Source organism: Platalea leucorodia (genome assembly GCF_965183815.1).
Source record: "Platalea leucorodia genome assembly, chromosome: 4".
Lineage (NCBI taxonomy): Eukaryota > Metazoa > Chordata > Aves > Pelecaniformes > Threskiornithidae > Platalea > Platalea leucorodia.
The window spans coordinates 97,133,486-97,156,101 of record NC_138826.1 but is presented as its reverse complement, the minus strand read 5'-3'; the positions used below and the strand labels follow the sequence as shown (position 1 = coordinate 97,156,101).

The 22,616-nt window shown below is 34.7% G+C and overlaps 1 protein-coding gene across 1 annotated transcript in view; it reads left to right on the top strand.

Moving 5' to 3' along the window:
• IMMP2L (inner mitochondrial membrane peptidase subunit 2) overlaps positions 1-22,616 on the top strand; it is a gene marked incomplete at its 3' end in the record, with an annotated part of 475,151 nt that overhangs the window by 371,764 nt on the left and 80,771 nt on the right. The window contains exon 5 of the mRNA XM_082311230.1: positions 5,658-5,760. Within this exon, the coding sequence (XP_082167356.1) occupies positions 5,658-5,760 (103 nt within the window). The remainder of the gene's footprint in view (positions 1-5,657; positions 5,761-22,616) is intronic.

Below are 22,616 nucleotides of genomic sequence, written 5' to 3'. Positions count from 1 at the left end.
GTGATTCTGGCATGTCTTCTTTTGGGGGTTCCCTTCTCAATATATCAGATCTGGCAATGCTCCAGAAGCAGTACCCAAGCACAAAGTCTCCTCCAGAACTTTCCCCGTTCTGGATGCAAGTATTAAAGTCAGGCCTCTCAATAATTGACTGATCTGCAGCTTTTAAGGAAAACACATTTCAGCTCTGAGGCAAAAGTTAATAGCTGCATACAACCGGAGAATATTCCCTAACCTATTGATTTACTTTTATGCATAGTCTGTTAACCTGGCCTTCAGAAACAAAATATTTAGTTGCTTCACATACATAGCCCTGTCTTCTAAAAGCAGTTGATTTAAATAACAGCTTGTGGTCAAAGGAATATAATATATGTAAGGGAAGCATTAAAGTAAAAAGACACAGATGGCTATATGTGTGTGTTGGAAGAGAAAAAGGGGATTTCTTAGGGGCTGGAAGGTATTTAGTGTCATGTGGAAGAATCCCTGTGGTGATACTAATACAATTTACATGATATATTACAATAAGGTTCATGTCTTGGGATCTGGGTGTCACCTGAAATTGAATATCTTCTTACTATTTTTTCATCTGTGAATTTGATGAAGATGGATGTAGGCAGAAAAATTCCATGTGCAGCAATTTATATTATTTGTAAAAAGTTGCTCTCAAGTATGATAGAGAGTGCCTATTTTACAAAAGGGTTTGTATTTGTTTATCTCCTGTGCAAACAGAGGAAATTATCTACAGTGTCTGTTCCATGATGACACCCAGAGGTATGCAGATTGCTGAGACCTTCTGATTTCTCAAGGTCAAATCAAACTGAAGGCAATCATTCCTCATCCAACTTAGCTGAGCCAAGTTGCTTGCTTTGGCACTGGTACCACATCCTAAAAAAGCAGATTTTTCTTGCTTGTGGGCAGGTGGTTAGAATAACATATAGAGCTCATTTTTGACTGTCAGGATTGAAATTATTTCTCAGCCAAGGACAGATATAAGTACATCTGTTAACTATTAAATCATGGCGAAAAAAAACCTTTGCAAAGGTTCAAAATGTACCTCAGATGTAAGAAAAAAAAATTGGAATTTCAGACCAATTTCTGGAAAAATGACTAAAAAGATAAATGCAATTCCATTACATTCTGATCAGGAAAATTACTGCAACTCTTGTAGACTGTTCTTAAGCTAGTGAGAGTTTAACTACAGTGTGAGCAACAGTAGTATAGGGGGTTATTACTAACCTGTCAAAGACTTTAGTAAAACCTGAAATTTTTTTGTACACATTAGTATGGTTTTTAACAGATGCTTGAATATTATGTATCAAAATCTGGGTATTTTAATGTCCTTGCCTGTGCTATTCCTAAAGCGAACCTTTAAAATGGGAAGGGTAAGAGGTGTTAAACAGTCTTTATTGATTTTTACTTCAAAGATACTAGGTCTTAGAAAGAGAAAGACTACTCATTAGTAGAGGCTTTCTGAAATTTAAAAGGTTGTTCAGTAATTATAACTCATCTAATGAACTAGATATGAAATTAACAAATACTAAGTTAATTATTACTAACACCAATTGTTCTCCTAAGAATTCATTCAGACATCTTCTAAATTTAATTAAAAACTTCATGTGTGAGAGCTAACAGAGGTCAAGATTACAGACAAACTTAGAGAAATGAGTCTAAGTATACTCAACTAAGAAAGAAAAATAGGTTTTTACATTACATTCAAAATATACAGTACATTATTGACTGCATTTCCTGATGAGCTAATTGTGCTTTTAATTGATATTTGGCTTGAGGATTTTAGGTTTTGTTGTTGTTGTTGAAAAGTGCTAGAAGCATTCCAAAGTAATTTTTCACTTTATATTGCATTAATTTTTCACAGACATATTGATCATTATACTTATAATTGTTATTTATTTACATGGGCCTGAATCTGAAAAGTGGATGCCAGTTGCCTGCAAAGTTATCCTTAAGAAAAGGGCTTGAGTCAACACTTCTTCTCAGAAATGATGTACAATTTGTGTTAGTAATTTGTCCGTGTAGAATTGCACAAAAAGATGGGTTAATAGTTTTCTCTCAGCATGTCTAGCTAAAATAGTTAGCTAGTGAACTGAGTGAATGGCAGTTTGTACATTTAGAGCAAGAGCCATGTTGCCAATGTAGCACACACTCACGGTCTCCTGCTTGCAATTTAGGCCAGAGACTAAAGTGTTTAATTTCTGCAAGATTCATGTGAGAGAGGGGCAGTGTTAGTAACTGACTAATTTTGATTATGAAACAATTTATGCTCTCTTCATAGGAGAGGAAACAAGAAGTTTAGGGGTTTTTGTTCTTAAAAAAAATCAACATAATTTTTATAACAATAATTAAAAATAACCTACTGTCATTAACCAAATATGGCTTTCTGAAGCCTGTAACCTGGTTTGCTTCCATGAATGGTTTATTGATCTGTTGTGGAATAATTCAACAATGAAATTATCTTGAAAATTAAAACCAATATTAAGTAATGGATGATCCAATTTACTGTAATATGAGCTTATTGCTGCAGTTCGTTACTAATTCATGGAGTGAAAAGCTCAAGTAAAACTTTGTTTTCAAATTTCAACCTGCATTCCACAGGACAGAGGGTTTTTTTTTTTTTGCTGAAGTAGATGCAAAGTCCCTAGATAACTGCCCTATGCAAATGCTACACTAACAGTTTGAAGGAATTCTCTTAGGAAAATAGATTTTCTTGCCTCTCTTTTGTTCACAGGTATACAGGTACTTATTGCTTACACTATATCTTGAATTTTTTTCTGTTGGACCTACATGTGGGAAAAATCTGACTACTTATATACCCCATACATTAAATGGCAGAAGGTTTTATATTTATCAGCTGAGCTTACAGAGGGATTTATCAATGCAATATCAGTCCTATCTACTAAAGTAGATAATTAGAACTGCTGCTTCTGTTTCTTTTCCATTTCTTTTTCTCTCCCCTGTTCCCTTACTACATTTATTAACATCATCAATTTTAATTCTATTTCCTCTAAGTCAAAACTTCTTGTGTACAATCATCTGCTTTTTTCAATATGCAAATTTGTACATAATTCCTCTTTAATCACTGTAAGAGACTTTTTTTTTCATAAATGTAGCAATTTTTTACGGTTTATCATGATTATTTCAAGAGTAGAAAAGAAATATGTATTTTCCTATGTTGTAGAAATAATAAAAAGAACTAATGATAATTACTGCACTCTGTAATCTTTTTCTTTTTGCCTTAGGCCTTAAAGAACACACTATACACCTCTGTTAAGCCTTTCTATTTTCACAGGGTCTCTGCAAATCTCTGCAAGACCTATCCATGCAGACCAAATTCTTTCCACTTTTGTTTCCAAGTACTTATTGAAAAAGCTTTTTTTTTCAATTTTTTTTTCCTTCCTGTTAGTGATTTCCTACTCATAATAAAGGAGGAGATTATTTGGGGGTAAGAGATTGTGTCCGGTCTGAGATGAAGTCACTGACTGGCATTTGCCATGTTATTTTCCTGACATTTATTAGGTAAACATGTCAGCAGAATTAACTTTCAAATCCTTTCACCCTTCTGGGTGAAATTCAGTCTTGTGCATGAAGTCTGTAAAGGTACAAAACTTTATCACAATCATCAGATCTTCTATATTCAGGAAGATGAATGGAAGAGAAAATTAAATATTTTTTGGGGCTATTGTTTACCTTTATCATTGATGGAAGATATTAATTTAATAATTTTCAGAGTGTCTAATCAGACAGAACAGAATTAATGGCCACTTCTCTCAACCTATATCTTAAGACATGTTTCTAGTAAAATATAGTCTCATATGGTACTTTATAAAAGAAATTATCAGTGAGACAAAGCATTATGGAATCTCAAAACATAAATAATTTCGTTGTCCAGACTGTATACCATATTTCTTAAAAAAAAAAAAAAAAAAAAAAAAAGGCAGCAATTGCATAGTAATAAATTGCTCTTTTAGCATAATTAAATTATTACAGAACTAGTCTTTGTGTTTAAGAAATCATATATTTACCAGCTCAGGACAGTTTTGCATTTTTGTTTTGAATGGTTTAGGAACTCAGTGTTGAATACTGTGTAATATTGAACTGTTCTAAAGAAAGATGAAAATCAGAGACATTTTTTTCTGCAAATAGGCAATTGTTTTTTCAGCTTCCAATGAACGCACAGGTAGATCTTCCATTAGAATACAGTTCTGGCATGCTCATCCTTTTAGCTGCCAGAAGAAGCTGTTTGAAAAAGTACTGGTTGGATTTTGCAATGTGCAAAGTAAATAATTATTATTTTTATTTGACTAATAAAGTCAAATAACCTTAATAAAATGCACTTCTGAGGATTCCTTATTCATCTAATATTTCGTGGTCTCCAGGTTATTAATTAGTTTGTCCTTATAACATCCTCACACCACCCACCACCCCCCAAGCCAAACAAACGTCACCAGAAACAGTTTTCCCATTTTGACTTGTGAACATCCCTGATCAGTGCTGTTGCACAGTTCAGTTGAATCTCCTGGTGAAGGTTATTTTCTCTTTTCAGTTGATTTTCTTTAGTTTTAGAGCTTGCTCCTTCTGCCTCCTGCTTTGTGGGCATATCTTCCAGACGGTGAAAAGTGATGAGCAGCTGGAGGCAACAAGCTAGAGCAAAAGTCTGTTTTTGTCTATGAACAGATTTGGTTATCCAAAACAAAATAAAAGGTATCGCTATCTGTAGTCCTGTTTGTAAATGCTTCATCATGGTAATAATTTGTTGTGCACAATAAAATCACCTCCCTGCATGAATGACTGCAGAATAACAGATCCCATCTGAAAGAAAGCAAAAGTGTATGGTAGAAGGCAGACTGGAATTGTGAAAATGACAGCTACTCGGGAACTAAATACAGGAATTTTGCATACTCTGCACTTCAGCTTTAGGACTTATCTGTAGTTTGTCATTTTTGTAATATCAGGGCATGCTGAGGCACTGCTTCAGTATGAATTTCTGTGGAGAATGACTTGAATCATCAATGTAATTTTTTGCAGCACTTGGCCTTCTCTTAGAGGTTTCCTTTAACTTTATCCTGTTTAGCTTGTTACAGCTGAAGAAATCCTACCCCTAGGACATAAGCATTACAGGAATCCAAGCTCCAAATCCGAGGTCAGTTCAGATATGCCAGACTATTTTTGATGAGTACCTAATGCTACCCCAGAAGAAAAGCACTCTCAATACAATATCTTCATGTGACTGCAACATGTGTCCACTGGCATTTACCTGAGATAAAATCTGATGGTTCAGAGAATTGTTACTACAGAGATGGAAATAAGAATCCCTTAATTATATTTAACTGAAAAGTCTCTTGTTCCCAGTTGTGATGTGATTTCTGCCAAAACAACATAGTAAACAGGCCCTGATAGTGCAACTAGCTCATACAAAATTGTTATGTGTATTTTCCCTTGAGTAGCACTCTTGAAGTCTAAAGGACTTCAGCATGTTTTTTTTTAAGCAAGTGTTGGATGATATGCAAGGTCAAATTCCAACACAATAAATATGTGAATTTTCCTAACAAAACATTATAATTTTTTAACTAATTAGCTAATTACTTTAACTAACTAATTTAATTAATTAATTTAATTAATTTAACTAATTTTGTAATTCTTTTTAGAACCATTGGATACAAAAAGAAGTATGTGAAAGTTCCACATGGGCATATTTGGGTGGAAGGTGATCACCATGGACACAGCTTTGACAGCAATGCTTTTGGGCCGGTAAGTCAATTCTCTATATCATTTACACTTTGCAATGGAAAAGCAGTGCATGTCTCCTGGGTCATTTGTGCAACATAGCAAATATGATTGATTGTGATTGGATTCTTATTGTTTTTGTGATAATGATTAGATTTTATAAAATATCTCGGTCAGCGGAGAAAGACTTTGCTCTTAACCATTATGAAAAGAATAAAGACTCCTTTTAATTCCCCCACATGGAAAGAGAAGTGGTGAAGAGTTTAAATTTGGAGGGATGTAGTGGAGGAGTAGCCAGAGGGCGAGCCAGCTCCCTGTAGCTGACAGATGCTCCCTGAAGACATGTTGCCAGCTGATGTAATTTGGAATGGTTCCCTCCTGGGAGCTTGGTCTTGCTTTAGCATCAGTGCTGGGATAAAGAATTAGGAAACCGTAACTGCACTTAGTAAGTGTTAACTGCTAAATTGGTCTGTGGACAATGATAGAGATATTTCAAAACTTTCTCAAAAGTAAATATTTAAGTTTTCTTTGTATAAGGCCATTTTCATATTGAATGAAGATAAATCGTAACCTGAAAATCTGTTTCTTGTCTAGTAAAAGTGTGCATCTGTTTATCAGGAAGACAGTAAATGCTTTCTCAGCACTCCAGTTTTGGTTTGGTTTTGGTTTTGTTACACTTTGTGTAGATTCCTGTTCTTGTTTTAACTTAATCTAGCATGCAGGAAATAGTTGCATAAGCTGTGCATCCTGCTGTGGAAACACAAATCCTTTTTGCCCTATTCCATGTGCAGGTTTTTGACATGTGTCTTTAAGAGAGAATACTCTTCTAATATTATAAAAAAACAGTTGTCACAGGGAAGTTGTCAAGGCTGGATTTTTCCACCCTTATGCATTTCATACCTATTTCATACAGAAGTCACCCCACTGACTCGAATTGAATTAACGACAGCAAGGACCTTATGAGTTTTTCTGGCTTCTGGAAGTTTAGCCCAATTATTAACTTGAAATAATTTGTTCTCCAGAAAAAATGCAAAAAAGGCCTACTGTCTGGTTTGGAGTATGTGATGCCATTGCCTCTCTTTTGGTTTGTCGTCACTTTTTTTGTGCTTGTATTTCTTGCTATTTTTCATTATTATTTTCCTGCTACTATCTTCTAAAATTTCTAACTTCTAGTTTTAGAGGTTCTTTCCTGCAGGATTTAATTCAGTCTATCCTGCGCAGGTATCTCTTTCCTCCCTTAGTAGGCTTTTCCTTTTCTGTCTCATTCTCTGTTCCCAAGATAAATCTTAGTCATAAAGCCACTAATCTTCTTTTCACTTACAAATATATTGCCAGTGTAGACTCAGAGCATAAGGAAACTTTAGCAGTTGGGCATTGGTTTCAGATTTACAGCAGTTCACACAGAAATTAATACAAGATAAAATCCTCAAGATAGGCACCATGCAGCTTTCATACAAGATAGCATGTTGGGGTAAATCTAAATACCTTCAGATTTTTACTCAATTCACTGATGTTTGTAAATATTAGAAAATCTCCTTCACTAGGCTTTGACCTCACATTAGTCATCAGCTGCTAGCTAACATTGGATAGTATGTCACTTTTCTTACAGCAGTGGCACCTTTTGAGAGCTAGTAAGACATTTTTGACAGTGAATTCTTTAGCTTTCTGCAGGAAGAATGACCTTTGTATTATGTTGATGAATACATTACAGTCAAGTCAGCTGTAAATAGGTATTTTCCTCTGAAATTAAATTGGAGCAGCAATCATTGAATACAGGCAAAAGGGGGCAGAAGAGATCACAGGGCTGGAAACTAGCTTGAAAATCTGTAGAAGAAAACAGAAAGTGTATTTAGAAGGACATCCTGAATTCCAGGTTGTTTTCCATTCTACACACGTTAGATTTTAGGTTACTGGGACATTTTCTACCCCTCTGTCTGCTGTACTCTTGAGATCACTTGCACAAGTGAATTAAAATATTAAAATCGCTCTCTTCAAGCCATTCAGAAGGTATGTTCTTCTTAACTTAAACACTTTTGCTCTCATAAGGCTGCAGCAGTCATAAGGAACAGGCTGCACAATGGTAAGACATGAACCCATTTTTCTCATTTTGTTAGAATATAGGTCACTTAAGAGATTAGTTTAAATGTTACATGTGTCACAATTCTGACTTGCAAAACCAGATATATTTTCTTGCATCAAAAGATTCAGTAAAAATAGTGTATTTTTAAAGTGGATTGTGTTGTAGGCTACTATTTTTTTCAATTTTAATGCAGTCTTATAGTAGGAAGGCATATATAGTGTAGACAGACACAGTAATGTTTTGTAGATGAGCTTAATGAGTTACATGGGGCATAAAAGGAAATTATGGAAAAACAGATTGAGAACAGATGTTCGAATCATTTTTTCTCTTGGAGAATAACAATGTATGTAACAGCCTAACGGGTTAGACTGATAAAGCAAAAACCCTGATACCAATCAAGTTCTAAATTAGATACACCTTTGGAGAGATATGAATTTCTAAAATGTAAAACCTTGGCAGATTGAATTATCTTTACTTAGTTCATAAAAATATTGTAAAATAAATTATATTATCTCTTGTTATTACATTGGTTTTATAGGACTAAAATTGCAATGTTGAGGCATAGAGAGACATTTTCCTGAAGTGTGTAAATAAAATGAAAATGTTTTAACTAAGATTTGTAAAGGTTTAATATTTCCTTTCTGCTTAGGCCTGTCTTTGAATAAAATTAATACCTTAACTGATCTTACAAAAGTAACAGGACATCTGTGGGTAGTGCTGAATTAGAAATGCTGTTAACTCTCTATATGATCAAAACATACATATTAATTACCTTCCCAGAATATTGGACTCAATTAAGTAGTGCATGGTTATTGTACATTGTCTTTAAAAAAAATACTTTGTGCAATACAGAATGACAGGTGTTATATAATACTATTGCTTTGATACTGCCGTGTTTCAGGTTTGGAAATATGTTAGCCATTCATAATGCTGAAAATAGCTCTTTTGAATAAAAGCCAATAAATATTCAGAGAACTTGCATCTTTTTACTGTTATTTAAGGGGATAAAAAATTACATATAGCTGGAAATTTATATCAATTACCTGGACTGGAATAGCAATTTCTACTCAATTAGCTGTTACTTTTTTCAAATTCTTATAGAATGAAGTCAAGCTTTTATGATATTATCTTAGCATTCCTTAATTGGCATACTACAGGAGTGTAATCATGAATAACATATAATTATGATACCACTTTTTAATGTTTCTCCTTTTTGCTTTCAATTCTGGTAATTTTCCTATTTTGGGGGGCCTTTTTACTATGAGGTTGTAGTTTGACAGCATAGGAAATCTAACATTACTGTTCCTGGCAATGCTTCTGCTTTCTTAGATCAGAAATGCAGGAGACAGTATAAAGAACTGATCAAGTATTAAACTACTCTGCTGCTTAAAATTTCTTGAAGATTTTAAAGGGTTAACTTTATTGTTAACTTTCTACCAGATCAGTTATTGTCTTTGCCTGCACAGCCAGGATAATACCAGCATAAAAGCAAAGTCACAATTTATTTTCTGGATCTGACACTCTGGCTAAATCAAGGGAAAAGTCATTATAAACTGTACTTCATCCAGATGTAATGTGTAGAGTTGGCATCCAACAGTGCAGAGATGATTTGCAACCAACATGTAAAGGTATCTGAGAAACAGTTATTAATAAATGCATATTGTAACTGATATATATGTATATATTCCTGGATATACACATAGGCAGTGAATAGCACTCTCAGAATTAAAAAAAAAAAGAAAACTTCAATTTTATCTTATGGGGATTTGTTTGGTGAATGTAATAGTCTTATTACTACATTTCTATGTTTCCAAATGTGTCCAAGCTGAGGATACGAAAAAGCTTTATAAAATCAGGGCTTGAAGTCAATGGCAGTCTTTCAGCTGTCTTGTAAAGGACCTGAACAAAAGCTCATTAAAGTCAATGAGAGATTTCTACTGGCTTTAATGGCTTTGGATAAGACTCTTTATGAATTAAGCTTCACAATCCAGTGTAAAGGCAAAAAGGCTATTATCCTCCTTATCTTCCTGGGAAACCTGGGACACAGGTAGGTTGAGAACCTTGTCATAAAACATCTTTTTGGCTCAGCCAGGTCCCTATCCTAGTCCTTTTACTAAAAATACATCTATCTTTTAATGTGTTTACTCTCAAAACTAAATCCCATTGAACCTGAGCCTGGCTTTTTGTTTTTAAAGAAGTTTTACATTCATAAGCTTCAAATGAGTAAATTGCTTTTAGTCAGCATTACTGTAGAGGCCTTATTTATGATTGCCCATATAAGCAATTCTGTACTGTAAGTTCATGCAATAAACTATCTGAAAAACATTCTTCTCTGTTGAACTACTTTTTCTTTCAGCAGCACAAACCTGTAGACTGTGACTAGAAAACTCTATAGACTAGAATGACGTTCAAAATAAGTGAATATGCTGAGTTTGTTAGTTATTTTAATTTGCTTTTCAAAGGCTATCATCATCTCTTTCAGATATAAGACATAAATGGTTTAACTGTTAACCCTCAATGGGCAAATTCAATTAATAACAGTAATGGAGTGTGGCCTATTATAATTATTTTCTTAAACTGATCCAGTATTTCTTTCTTTAACTACTGTTAGTGAATACAAGTAGTCAAAACCAGAAAATATTAAAAGTTCATTAGACAATAAGGTGAACTGAAATAAAACACTTTTAGTAAAGTGCAGTGCGTGACTGCCGGTAAAGGAAATATTTGAACCAAGAGGTATGCAGCCTGTGAGAGTAGCCCTGCTTCATATGCTCTGTCTTCTTCTAAGAGAGGTTCAGAGGACAGTTGAAGGAAGAAGCAGATATCTTTCCACAGTTCTGGATTACTTATGTAATAGGAAACAAAGAATGCCACGTGTCCTAAAAGTGCACATCATCTTGGTGATGATCTTGCCATCTTCTGAAGCTTTCATTTATGAGCTATAAACTAGTGCAAGAATCACATATCCCCATGAAATGGAGCAGCCTTTAAAGCAAAAGGTGGGAAGAGTTTAACAGCTCACAGTAGTGTACTGAACAGTAATGTGTTAAAATTACACAGTAAGGTATGCAGGTAGGCAACACACACTCTTCCCACAGAGAATTCTGCCAGGTCTCGAAATACCAGGTGACCCCATTTGTGTCTGCATACTCCAACCAGCCATTTGGAGAGGCTTAAGACAAATAGTTTCAATAGCAGGGTCCTAAACCCTATTTTTCTTAGTTTAGACTGAAGTCAAGAGGAGATGGTCAAGCATTGCGAAAGAAAAGTGTGATTTTAGCAAGAAAGCATCTACCTGTGCTTATACTCGTTATGTAGATGAGGATAACAGTGATGGCAAAGTAGTCAGTGAAGGCTGGGAATGACCTACTAGGGACTTGTCTGCATCAATTTTTGATGCTGTCTGCATCAATTTGCCAGCTGGTGTTGCAGCTTCTCCTGCTATCTTTTTGTTACCACTCTGACCAGTACTTGCACCTTCACTTCACTGTGTAAATGTAGCCTTGGAGGGTAGCATGACTCTTATGGGATCTGTAACATTCTGCTTTTTCTCTTGGGTATTAAAGAAGAAATGAAACTGTGTTTAAATAGGATGTGTAATGCAAATATGCAATCAATGACATTGCATAATATTTATTCCTGGCCACTGGCAAAAAATAAATAGGTAAAATTGTTTACAATCAGGAAAAAATACTTTGCATATGGAGCATGAAGTTACCAGTAGTAAATAGCATGCATGCACAGCTTGAACTTGTAAATGTCTATGATGAATAAAATGGATAGGACATTATGTGTTAAGACTGATGATAAATAAGCCTCACAGGATAAATATGCTTGTCCCTTTTGAGAGAATACTGTATGTGAGATGCAAATTGGGATGGTGGCTTGTCTATTGAGAATGACAATTCACTCCAAGAGCTGCTGAAGGGGAGCCTTGATAAGAAGATTGTGTGGCCTCACTGTCCATTAAATTATCATGACTAACTAAATTTGCAGTATAGGGAATAAAAAAGTCCTCTATGGCTGTCCAAATTCTCTTGGAAACTGAAATATTTAGCCTGATCGTAGTCTGAACCAATACATAAAAATTTATCTTTCAAGCAGCCTGGGTATCAGCAATCCAGACAGGACTTTCTTTCTGTACCATATCTACCTACCTGAAGCATTCCTGACAATATGCTCAGAAAGCTTTTGCTTCTTTTTGTTATTCAATTAATGTAAATAGGATGCTAAATATGATATATTCTCTAAGCACATCCAGAACAGAAAGTTTTTTGAATGTCTGTGACTAAAAGCTCTCAATTAAGTCTACTCTATTTCTTAATTATGGAATGCTCATGAGGACTTGTAAAGTAGCAGAAAGTTTGGGGGTTTGTCTCAGTCATGTCAAATTTTAAATGTTTTACGCATTCGAGCTTATTTTCTTTATTACTGTATTGGAAGTGTTACTGTTATTTCGGATGGTACTATTCAAAAAGCTTCAGTCATCCTGCTTATGGAACAAGATTTATGTAATAACCCCGAGCACAATGAATTATTAATCCAAATATTTGGTGAATATTTCTGAATGCAAGTACCTTTAAAGGATTTTCCAACCACGTTGGAATGAATGGTAGGCTGAACAGCCTACACCTGTTTTTGACATCACTTACATTGAAATAAACCAGGAAAAAAAAAATATTGGAACAATTTTAGATTGATTTAATGAAATATTAGAAGACATCAGAGAGCTGTCAGATTCATACCATCATTTGTGATTAACTAATTTGTATAGCTCTGTATTTACATATAACCATTCGCTGAACCCTGTATACCTTTTCATCAGTTTCCTTACAACTCTATTTCTCTCAAGTTACATCCTGAAATACCTTTATATTCAATAACAACTCTGCAGAATTTATAGCATTATATTCTTTATATAGGATCTCATAAATGATTTGTTTTAATGGAAATGAGGCACAAAGGAATCTTTGCTGACTTTTCTATAGTTTAACTGTATAGGGGATTTTGATTCATGTTGGCATTCATATTAAGATTTGCAAGCGTGTCGTTTAAAAATCCATTGAATGTTTTTGTTTCTTTCTGTTTTTACTTCCTTGAACATGGAACATTGTCAAAGTTCAGTCACTGATTACTAAAATAAAGTTCTAAATTTTAGTTTGCAGAATTATGGGAAATTATTATCTACCTGATTCCATTTTTGGGTAAGATAGCTGCTTTGGTGTAATAAGCATTTGTCTCATTAAATCTCCTAATCCTGAAATAAGACTATTGGACTGTAGCACCTTGTTTACACGATTCCACTTCATACTGGGAGGTTAGAAATGTATATTTATATGGCAGTGAATGTGCAAACCAATGCATATTTATTTATTTACCAGTCTGTGTTTATTTATTTTAGGAGCAAAACATTATTGAAATATGATGGGTAATATTAATAGAACTACCAATACTTCTATAAGTTATTTGAGGGAAGTGATTTTTTCCATCTACTTGGTGCCTGTGTGGTCAGGAGTACTGTGCTTTGGGGCTTCCCTGCACAAGAGTTGCAGTGATGTAGGGAAATGAGACACATGAAAGGCCCCCACGATGGAGCTGTAGCACACAACGTAGAGGAGAGCCTTCAAGAACACGGCTGGTTCAGCCTTGAGCAGAGAATGCTGCAAGCAGAGCTCACGGCTGTCCTCAACTACAGTACAGCGTACAGGGAAGGCTGGGCCAGACTCTTCTCGGAGACGCAGTGTAGCAGGACAAGACACAATAGGCACAAGTCACAACATAGGAAATTCTGAATAGATATTAGGATATTTTTATTTTTATTTTTATTTTTCATTATGGGGGAAGTCATGCTTTGATTACCCAGAAAGTTTGTAAGATCTCCATTCTTGGAGCTACTAAAAAAATCTGACTGGACAAGGCTCTGAGCAACCTGAGTTGGCCCTGCTCCGAGTAGGAGGTTGGACTGGATGACATCCAGATGTCCCATTTGTCAGTAAACTGTCCTATTTAGGACACAGGACAGCAAACTTTTGTCAGTTTACTGTCCTATGTGTTAACACTGATGGATCCACATTTATCAAGAGCAGAAAAATGGTGAATTTATCTACTATAGTACTACTTTTCTATTGTTGCATTCTCTCAGAGGATTACAAAGTGTTTCCAATTTCATTTCAGATTGTGCAAGAGTTTTTTGCAAACCTTTATCCCTGTTCCCTCTGCTCTAAAAGAAAAAGTTTGGAAAGTATACCAGGTAGCATGAATCTTCCTAACTTGGCCATGTTTAAAGTTCAGCCTGGGCAGAGAAGAAAGATTTTCCAAACTCTATGTTTTTTTATAAAAATAGCATAGAATGGACAAATTTATTTATGATTTTATAAAGAAATCAAGCTATAAAAGTATAGAAATGATTTTCTGATTAACATAATCATGGTGTTGCCAGAGGAACTTTCAGACTGATAGCAGAATTTTAAAGTTGTTCTTCCTTTCACTGCAGGAGAGACAAGTAAGAATAATTCTTGAGAGGTAAATCCCATAGAATGCCACATTTGCTGAGAGGAATAATGCCAAGTAACAGAGCAGTAAATATGTTTACAAAACAAATTGTAAAATATGTTCCCTTTCCCTTGATCATGTTTTGAGACAATGTCACTTAATTAAAGTTGGGTATAGTAATTTTAATTTACTTGCTCTGAGGATTTGGGCACTGCAGATTAGCTTTTATTAGGGTTTGAAATTTTATGTAGGTTTCAGTTAAGAGCTGCTGCAGCTCAATGTCAGATCCAGGTACCAGTAAAATTGTTTTAATTCTTCTCTTGTAAATCTTGAGATTTAGAAAAGAGTTGTATATAATATGAAAACTGGTATTAGTAGCAATGAAATAGCAATAACCTTTAGTCAATGTTGCCAGAGTTATTGTTTGTAGAATATAGTTTTAACTTGGTACACAGCCAAGAGAGGAAACTGAAGAGTTACAAGCCTTACCAATTTTACTTTTGGATCGCCTTAGTGGGACTCAGGTCTTTTTGTGGTTAAGCCAGACAGAAGTTTTAAAGCCAAAAGCTCAGCTTCCTCCCACTGAAAACGCTCAAAAGAAATAACAGAAAGTCTAAAAATCCTAACTTGCTAGCAGTTTAATATTTTTAATTCTGTATTATGCCTGATCATATTCACATATTTTCCTATTATACAAATTAAAATTCAGGTTTAATTTGCAACTTATTAAAAACCAGGATTTGTATAATTTAGATGCCAAAATAACAGACTCTTGGACTACTCCGTAACAGATGTGAAACTGGTATCCAACATTGAATTTTGGCCACATACACGCTATATCTAATGAAAGCCAGAGGAAGCCTACGACCAAGACAAGGTGTAATACACTGAAAAAGGAGAGGGATCAGAAGAAGTAACTGCCTACAAAATTCTCCATGACTGCTGCTTGGCAGGTTATGGCTCCACCTATTGTAATAGCTACCTTCACATTTCAGAGACTTTGGCAGGAAGAAAGAACACTCCAGAGGATTGATTTTACAATTTTAGTGATTAGATAGAGGCATTCAAGAATCCCTTTTTTTTTTTTTTTTAAGACTCTTAGAATGATGTCACAACCATGGGCCACTAATTCAATCCATTCTTCAAAAAGCTGCTAATGTAGGTTTCCGCATACAGAATAAAACAGAAATGCCTGCGTTACTCTTTCAGACTGAATCATACCAAAATGGACACGCACTTTGGAGTGAAAGTATACATGCTGTCCAAAAGGTTCCTCATATTGCTGCAGCCTCTGTGTTCTCTGTATCCTCAAGCTGCAAACAGATAAAACCCTCCCCTTTGCCAAGCTCAATATACATTTTTCACTCAGATATGTATAGTTTTCTGATAAGTCCTGTAATACAGGACTTGAGAAACTGCTTCGTATATATGAGATCTGTATTCAAATATGCTGTATATGCTCTTATACATTCTCAGCTGTTACTTATTGTCAGAGTAATTTTGGAGGCCCTCCCAATTTTACTTGGTTCAATGAAGGCATAAGTTCACAACTCGAAACACTCCCAAATTAACAAAAAATCTGATTATACTTAGTGAATGGGTCATGTAGAGATTACATCTACTCTTCCCAGTTATTGATAGCTATTAAAATGTTTGTAGTATCAGAGTGAATTTTTGAAGTTTATACCATAAAGCTTATATATACTTCCTTATCTAATGTTCAGTCTTCCCTTGAAAATTTGTTCAAAAGTAAACTTCGTCTACTTTCCACTGCGCATAGGCCAAAGCAGACTGTGCTGTATGAGTATGCTTTTAGGCCACCTTTCTCTTTCACAGATGCTGCTGCCAATGGCCTACCGGTGTATTTCTATATATCCTCCTTGAAAGAGTATCTTTAACTCTGTGCATGCCTTATGACCTCTAAGACTGTTTTTTCAGGGGGAAAACTAACACGTGGAAAATGTTCCTTTGGTATCCCAGACATCTTTACTAAGTATTTGAGGTTATGTTCACTCTCCTGGATAGTTCTCATTATCTTTATCATAGTGTCGTTCTCTGTTTTCTTCTGTTTGGGTTAGGACAAAGAAGCCATCTAGGATGGTACTGAACTGATAAACTGAAGTTCTCATGTACCCATAAATACAGAAGTAATTATAACTCCTTTCCTGGTTGTACCAAAGAAAGGTTTTATTCCTGTTGATAGGCTAAGAAAACTAGGCACTAATTTCAAGAAAGATTCTAACATTATTCTTTATGCCAAATCAAAAATTCTTTTTAAGATAAATTCATCAAGTAGAATAAGGTACAGTTCACATGATAACAGAAACAAACCTTGCATTTCTGTTGTAGCATTCATCTCATGTTTGAACTATATCTTTAAAAAAGAAAATAATAAAGATACTGTCTTGATCATTTATATTTGCATTTTCATGCAGTGTGGGTTGTATGGAAGGCCTTATTTCACATCTGTGTTTTAGTTTGAAGTTTTAGGAAATGCAGCAGCCTGAAGTAAGTCATGCACTATAAAAGAAGAAAAATATAATAGGATATCTATCTTCCTTGATTTGCTTTCGGAGTTCTCTCCTGGCACATTTTACACAAATTAATTCCACAGTAACAAAAACTAAAAAGGTATTTGGATTACTTCAGCAGTAAACTAGCAACAGAACCATGTCATTTCAATTTATCACTTGTTGTCTTTAAATGTGTGAAATCTTAGTTCTTCATCACATTGCAATTGATTGCAGAAAAAAGCTGCAGACTTCACAGAGAAAAGATAAAAAAAAGAAATTATCGACTGCCAGCTGAGCCTTCACATTCTCCCTGACTTGCAGATTTTGTAGTGAATCTCACACTACCTGAACTAGAACAGCACAATAACCTTAGCTTTACCCTTGTTGCTATGTCTCAAGTTGTTAGGGTATTATCCATCAAAAAGAGCTCTGGCCCAAACAGCACACTGGGCCTTTGAAATTATAACCTGAGAGACAAATCCTGTGAAACTGAACTTAACCTCTACAGCTAGCTTTTATCCTACTAGCATAAATCTGTGTTTCTTAAGATGATGTCTTCTTGGTACTCTGAAGAAATCTAACATATTAACAGGGTTACACAGGAAAAGAGCACATCCACTTACCTTATTCAATGAGTTTTTGCACAAAGATTTTGAAAAAAGAAAAAAGAATTAAAATATAAACAAAAAAATCAGAAAATAATTGAAATTTTTAATCTTTTCCTGTGATAAATTCTCCAGAGAATGAAAAGTTGAGATAAACTAGAGAGATTATAAGTTATAAAGTAATTGCTAAACAAATAGCAAATGTTCCTTGAGTACTGTTACCTCCGGGTAGGTCCAGTTATAAAGTATCTCTTGTTTATAAACTCAGAAAGAAAGAAGTACAATATCTTCTAGTTTTTCAAATCTCAATTTTTAACTTTCTTGTCAAAATATGTGAGGTCATAGCAGACATAGTATTTTAACAGAATCCAAGATTTAAAGGGGATGATTGATCTGTTGAAAATCTGACTTGACTTTATTATGCATAATTAAAGAACTAGTACACTTACCATCTAAAAAAACCTGAACAAATTCTTCCAAATCAATGACAAATATCTAAGTAGAATAAACTTAGTAAATATCAACATTATAAATCTGTATGTAATTCAAATGATATTCCTTTTTCAACAGGACTTAATAATATGCTGCCTTCTGTAGCACATGATGGTTTCACTATTGATCGCTATGATCTTGTGGTCTTGATAGTGTCTTGCTGCAGAAACAAACACTAATGATACAAAACTAACAATAGTATAACACCTTTAGGTGAAACAAAACATTGATACATTTCATAAAAATGTGTTTTGATTGTTATTCAGAGACTTTTTTGTCAGAACAGCGAGGTGCTTTTTCTGAAAAGAAAACTGTATAATCTAAGAAAAAATAGTTCTCTCTACCAGTAGAGACAGTAACAGATACCCATGGTATAAGGAAAAGATTCAGTTATCTTGGGAATAAAAAAATTAAGTTTATTCTTCTGTCAGAATTCCACTTTAAAGCCTTTCTTCCTAGCTCTCTAGAGAAAGTGCCAATCGGCATTTAAATGCACGTATTTTAAAATGAGCTTCATAAGGGACTAAAACTATCAAAGTTTCATATGAAAAAAGAATACAGAGATGCTGCTTATAGTTTTTGAATGTCTTTAAAATGGAATGCTGCCAGCTTTCTGGAGACTAATTTAAACTTTTCATAGAATAAGTGTTACATAGCATTAATGACTGGTAGCTTTAGATTTTATGTCTTATCTGCAACAAAAAGAAAACTCAGGATTTGTTTTCCATTAAATTCGGAACTGGGCAAAAGATACCTCTTTTTCACAGTATTCTCATCACCTTGAAATTTCAGTAAAAGTTCAAATTAAGCTCCAGCATTAAGTGGACTTTCAGTGACAGTGTACTAATGACATTGAGCAAACTCTTAGAGAATTTTGCATTGCATTTTTCTATCCTATATAGATATAAAGATATATTCCACTTCTAAAAATAATTTTTTACCTCTGTTGAGGTCTGGGATATCTACAATAGCTTTATTACCCAAGTCAGGGGAAAAAAAAAAAAAAAAATCCTTTTGTAAGCTAGAATGTGTTGATCTTGTGTCTGGTTTGTACAGTATGTTAAAGTAGTAAAAGCTTGGGAAAAATCTTGTCTCTGTGGGACTAACTGGGAGTTTTGCCAGAGTTCAGTGAGGTCAGGGCTTCATCCACCAGCAGGTTTTTCCTACTGGCGCTATGCTGCAGGCTTACAGCACCACAGACTCTCCCCAGCAAGGGATGGCACACAGCTCACCCTGCCATGCCTTTCTCCAGCCCCTGCCATGCTCCATCTGCCCAGGGCTGGCAGAGTCCTCAGAGAAAGAGATCATATCTTTGTCACACAATCACGCACCAGAAAAATCTTGTTCTTGCTTGATATTTAAATGTTTCCTCTGTTATTCTGATATTGACTTGTGGCACATAAATGCTAAATACATAGATGAAGAACTAATCTTCCTGCTTGTATAGTAAAAACCTGGCCTTCAAGCTACCATAGTCAGAGGTAGCACTTTGCCAGTGAGGAACATCTCCCAGTACTTAGGACTAATTCTAAAACTCAAAATTGATTGCACATGTTTTTTACAGTAAGAAAAAGGAATGCATACCAGAAGTGGAATACGTTCCCTAGCATCCTTTTGGTTGTGTATGTCATAAATGCTCATAGTTTCTGAACTGTTCGTTATAATTCACAGCCTCTGTGCATCACAAGCTAAAAATGAAAACAGCAGGCAAACTGCAAATACATTTGCAGTTGTTTTAGTTGATTATAGGTACAATATCAAGCATGAAACAGTAAACCAAAAGTCCCTCAGGGTTCCAGGTAATTAACTAGAAATACACTTAGTGTGGCATTGCTAATCCAGTTATATAAAGGAAAAAAATATTTGCTAATAATAACAACATATATTAGGCTACCTGAATAAAACTCATGGAGAGCCTCTTAGGATAAAGGCTATTCTTTTTTTATTATTTTCAAAAGTTTATTTGTCATTATTAAAAAAAAATCCAATATAAATTTTTGCAGTTTGATTATGGCTTTTTGTTATATTTACACTCTTAATTCAGTCCTATCAGTATACACTCTTTCACATTTAGTCACAGACTGAGGTAAGGATTACAGAATTGCTTGATATTGAGTACAAAAGTGTCTTTCAGGCCATGTGCAATCTCATCTAGTTTGATGTCTTACTCATCCTAACTTTATTCTTTTTTTGAAATAAGCTGTATGAATACTCATGGCCACTTTTTTTTCCTGAGCATCTGAGCAGCCCTAGATATATTTGAAAGGGTTCACTCTCATGATGGGTCTTCTGAAAGGCTTTTCATCTGTCACACCCAGCAGCCTTTGTTAGTTCACAGCAGAAGACACTATAGATTTCTGTTTACATGGATGAAATAGAAAAGAGTTTGCTTTTCTATAATACCTTCTCTATTTCAAGGTATTTCAAAGCACTTGAAAAAACATCCCAACTGAGTTCAATGTTACTGCAGTGTAGTAGGCACTTGCAGCAGCCCTTCAGGACTGCATATTTAGTAACAGCACAAAGACAGATATTTCAGCTAGTATAACGATAGAAGGTATGTTGAAAGGATTGTGAAAATGTGTGCAAGGAATTTCACTGTGGGAAAACAAGCAAACAGACAAAACCATCAAAAACTATGTGAGATGCATAGCATGTTTTAAAACATTTTCCTCATGTATAAAAGATGTAAAGGATTATATGACTGCAAGATGTTTCATGCTGAAGATATTTTCTTCTTTAAATAACCCCTGCTCTCTCAACGTAGTTCATGTAAGACTTTCAAGATCACGGAAAATATAAAACTAGCATCGTGTTGTGCTCTTAGCCTTCTCAGCAGAGAAGGCAAAGAAGTAAAGCACTGTGGATACTGAATTCTTTTCCATTACTGAATGCGGCAATTTCTCTGTGCTCTAGAGAGTATAAACTCCATATAGATTTGGCATTGCTAATGCGTGTTCTCTACCTTTTTGTGGAGCTGACACTTGACAACTTTCAAATTAGCACCTTTCCTCTGCATTAATCTTGCATTAAATATATAGATACCTGTATATTTAATGATGTCACTCTGTTTTTCTGACATGTTTGTCAAATTGCTAGTGTTCACTTTCAAGTGCAGGCTAATAGACTGTCCCAAGGCAAGCACTGTGGTCAGCAAGTCATCTGAAATGTATACGTACTATTTTTGTAGCAGGGATGGAAATCTTGATAAACCAAAAGTGCTTGAGAATGCTTAGCCAAAAGCTCAAAAATGCCATTTCAAAAAAATATTGTGCAAAAAGATTTTATAAATAATGGAGAGTTAAGGTAAGGTGTGCATTTACATCTGTATTTGTAAGAAGGCACTTAATAAGAGATCTAACTTTCAGTAATGCTGCATACCTGATTCTTTCCATTCATGAATCCTCCAGAGAAAATCAAGGCATTTATTGAAGTCCAGTGAACTCTGAACCCAAGATCCACTTTTAAGTCCTGCATTTATAAAAAACCCTAACCCCCTTTTTACTTTTTTCCCTGTGTTTCTGTCTCCTTTCCTTCACTTTTTTCTCCCTTCCTTTTTTTCCAGGAACAAAAGAAAATACATTCTTTTACAGTGAACTTCGTGTATTTCTTGTCTTTTTAACAGAAATCAGTTTCAGGTTCTCTGTTAAATCATATGAATTGCATTAGTTGACTTTTTTATTAGTAAGCAGCTTTCTGAATCTTTTTTCTTTTCAGTGCTTTGAATTGCTGAAATGGAGGCACAGCCAGTTTTCAGTCACATGTCTTGAACCACAGGAAGAAAGGGAACTCTGTTGTCTAACTGTTTCTTGAGGAACACTTATTCTTTCTAATGGAAGTAGCAGTTCTCAGACCTTGAGATAGGAATTCAGTCTGGGCTGTTAGAGGTTCAGGGGGCTTGTTGGCTAAGTTTCAAATATTGTCTATGATTCTCAGTTTGTTCCACTAAATTCTTTCTGAAGAGTCACTTATTTGGCTTTACATTACAGATATTTATACTGCTTTTTAATTTTCCCTTTTTTGTATCAATTACATTTGACTCCCTGAGTGTTATATTCTCCAATGTGAGTCAGTCTGTGAGATATTCAGAACAGAGTGTGTGTTCACACATCTGCTAAAGCTTCATACACCTTGGGCACTCTGTAGGAATTAAGAAAATACATTTTCTAAAATGATGAAACATGACATTAATATAGAAAATGTCAGTCACTAGTTATATTTTGTCAGATAAATAGTATTTGCTGTGGCAGAGTTCAATGCTTAATAATACATTGTTCTTGTCAGTACTGTTTAAAGTGCACATGATTCATACTAAACTTTATCTTAGCTGATAGTGAAAGTAGGCACTTAGCATTTTCCTAAACCAAATCTCAGTTCAGGAGTTTAATACACTTCCATATTTACAGCAATAGAAAAGAATATTCTGCCTTCTCCAGAGATTTATTTATCTCAGTTGTATAGAAGGGGTTTATGCTGCCATTGCTACAGTTTTACAAGATCTACTGAAACATTATTTAACAATGCACAGTGTGATAATGCTGGATTTGCATATATTGGAAAATGTTTCCTGTTTAAATTCAGCTTAGAATTAAAAAGTATGTTTCCTAGCAGAATGAAAACATAAGAGGGGCAACGTTGCATGATATAAATATTAAGAAGCTTTGCAAAACTTCTGTTATTTGGAAATATGTAGTAGTA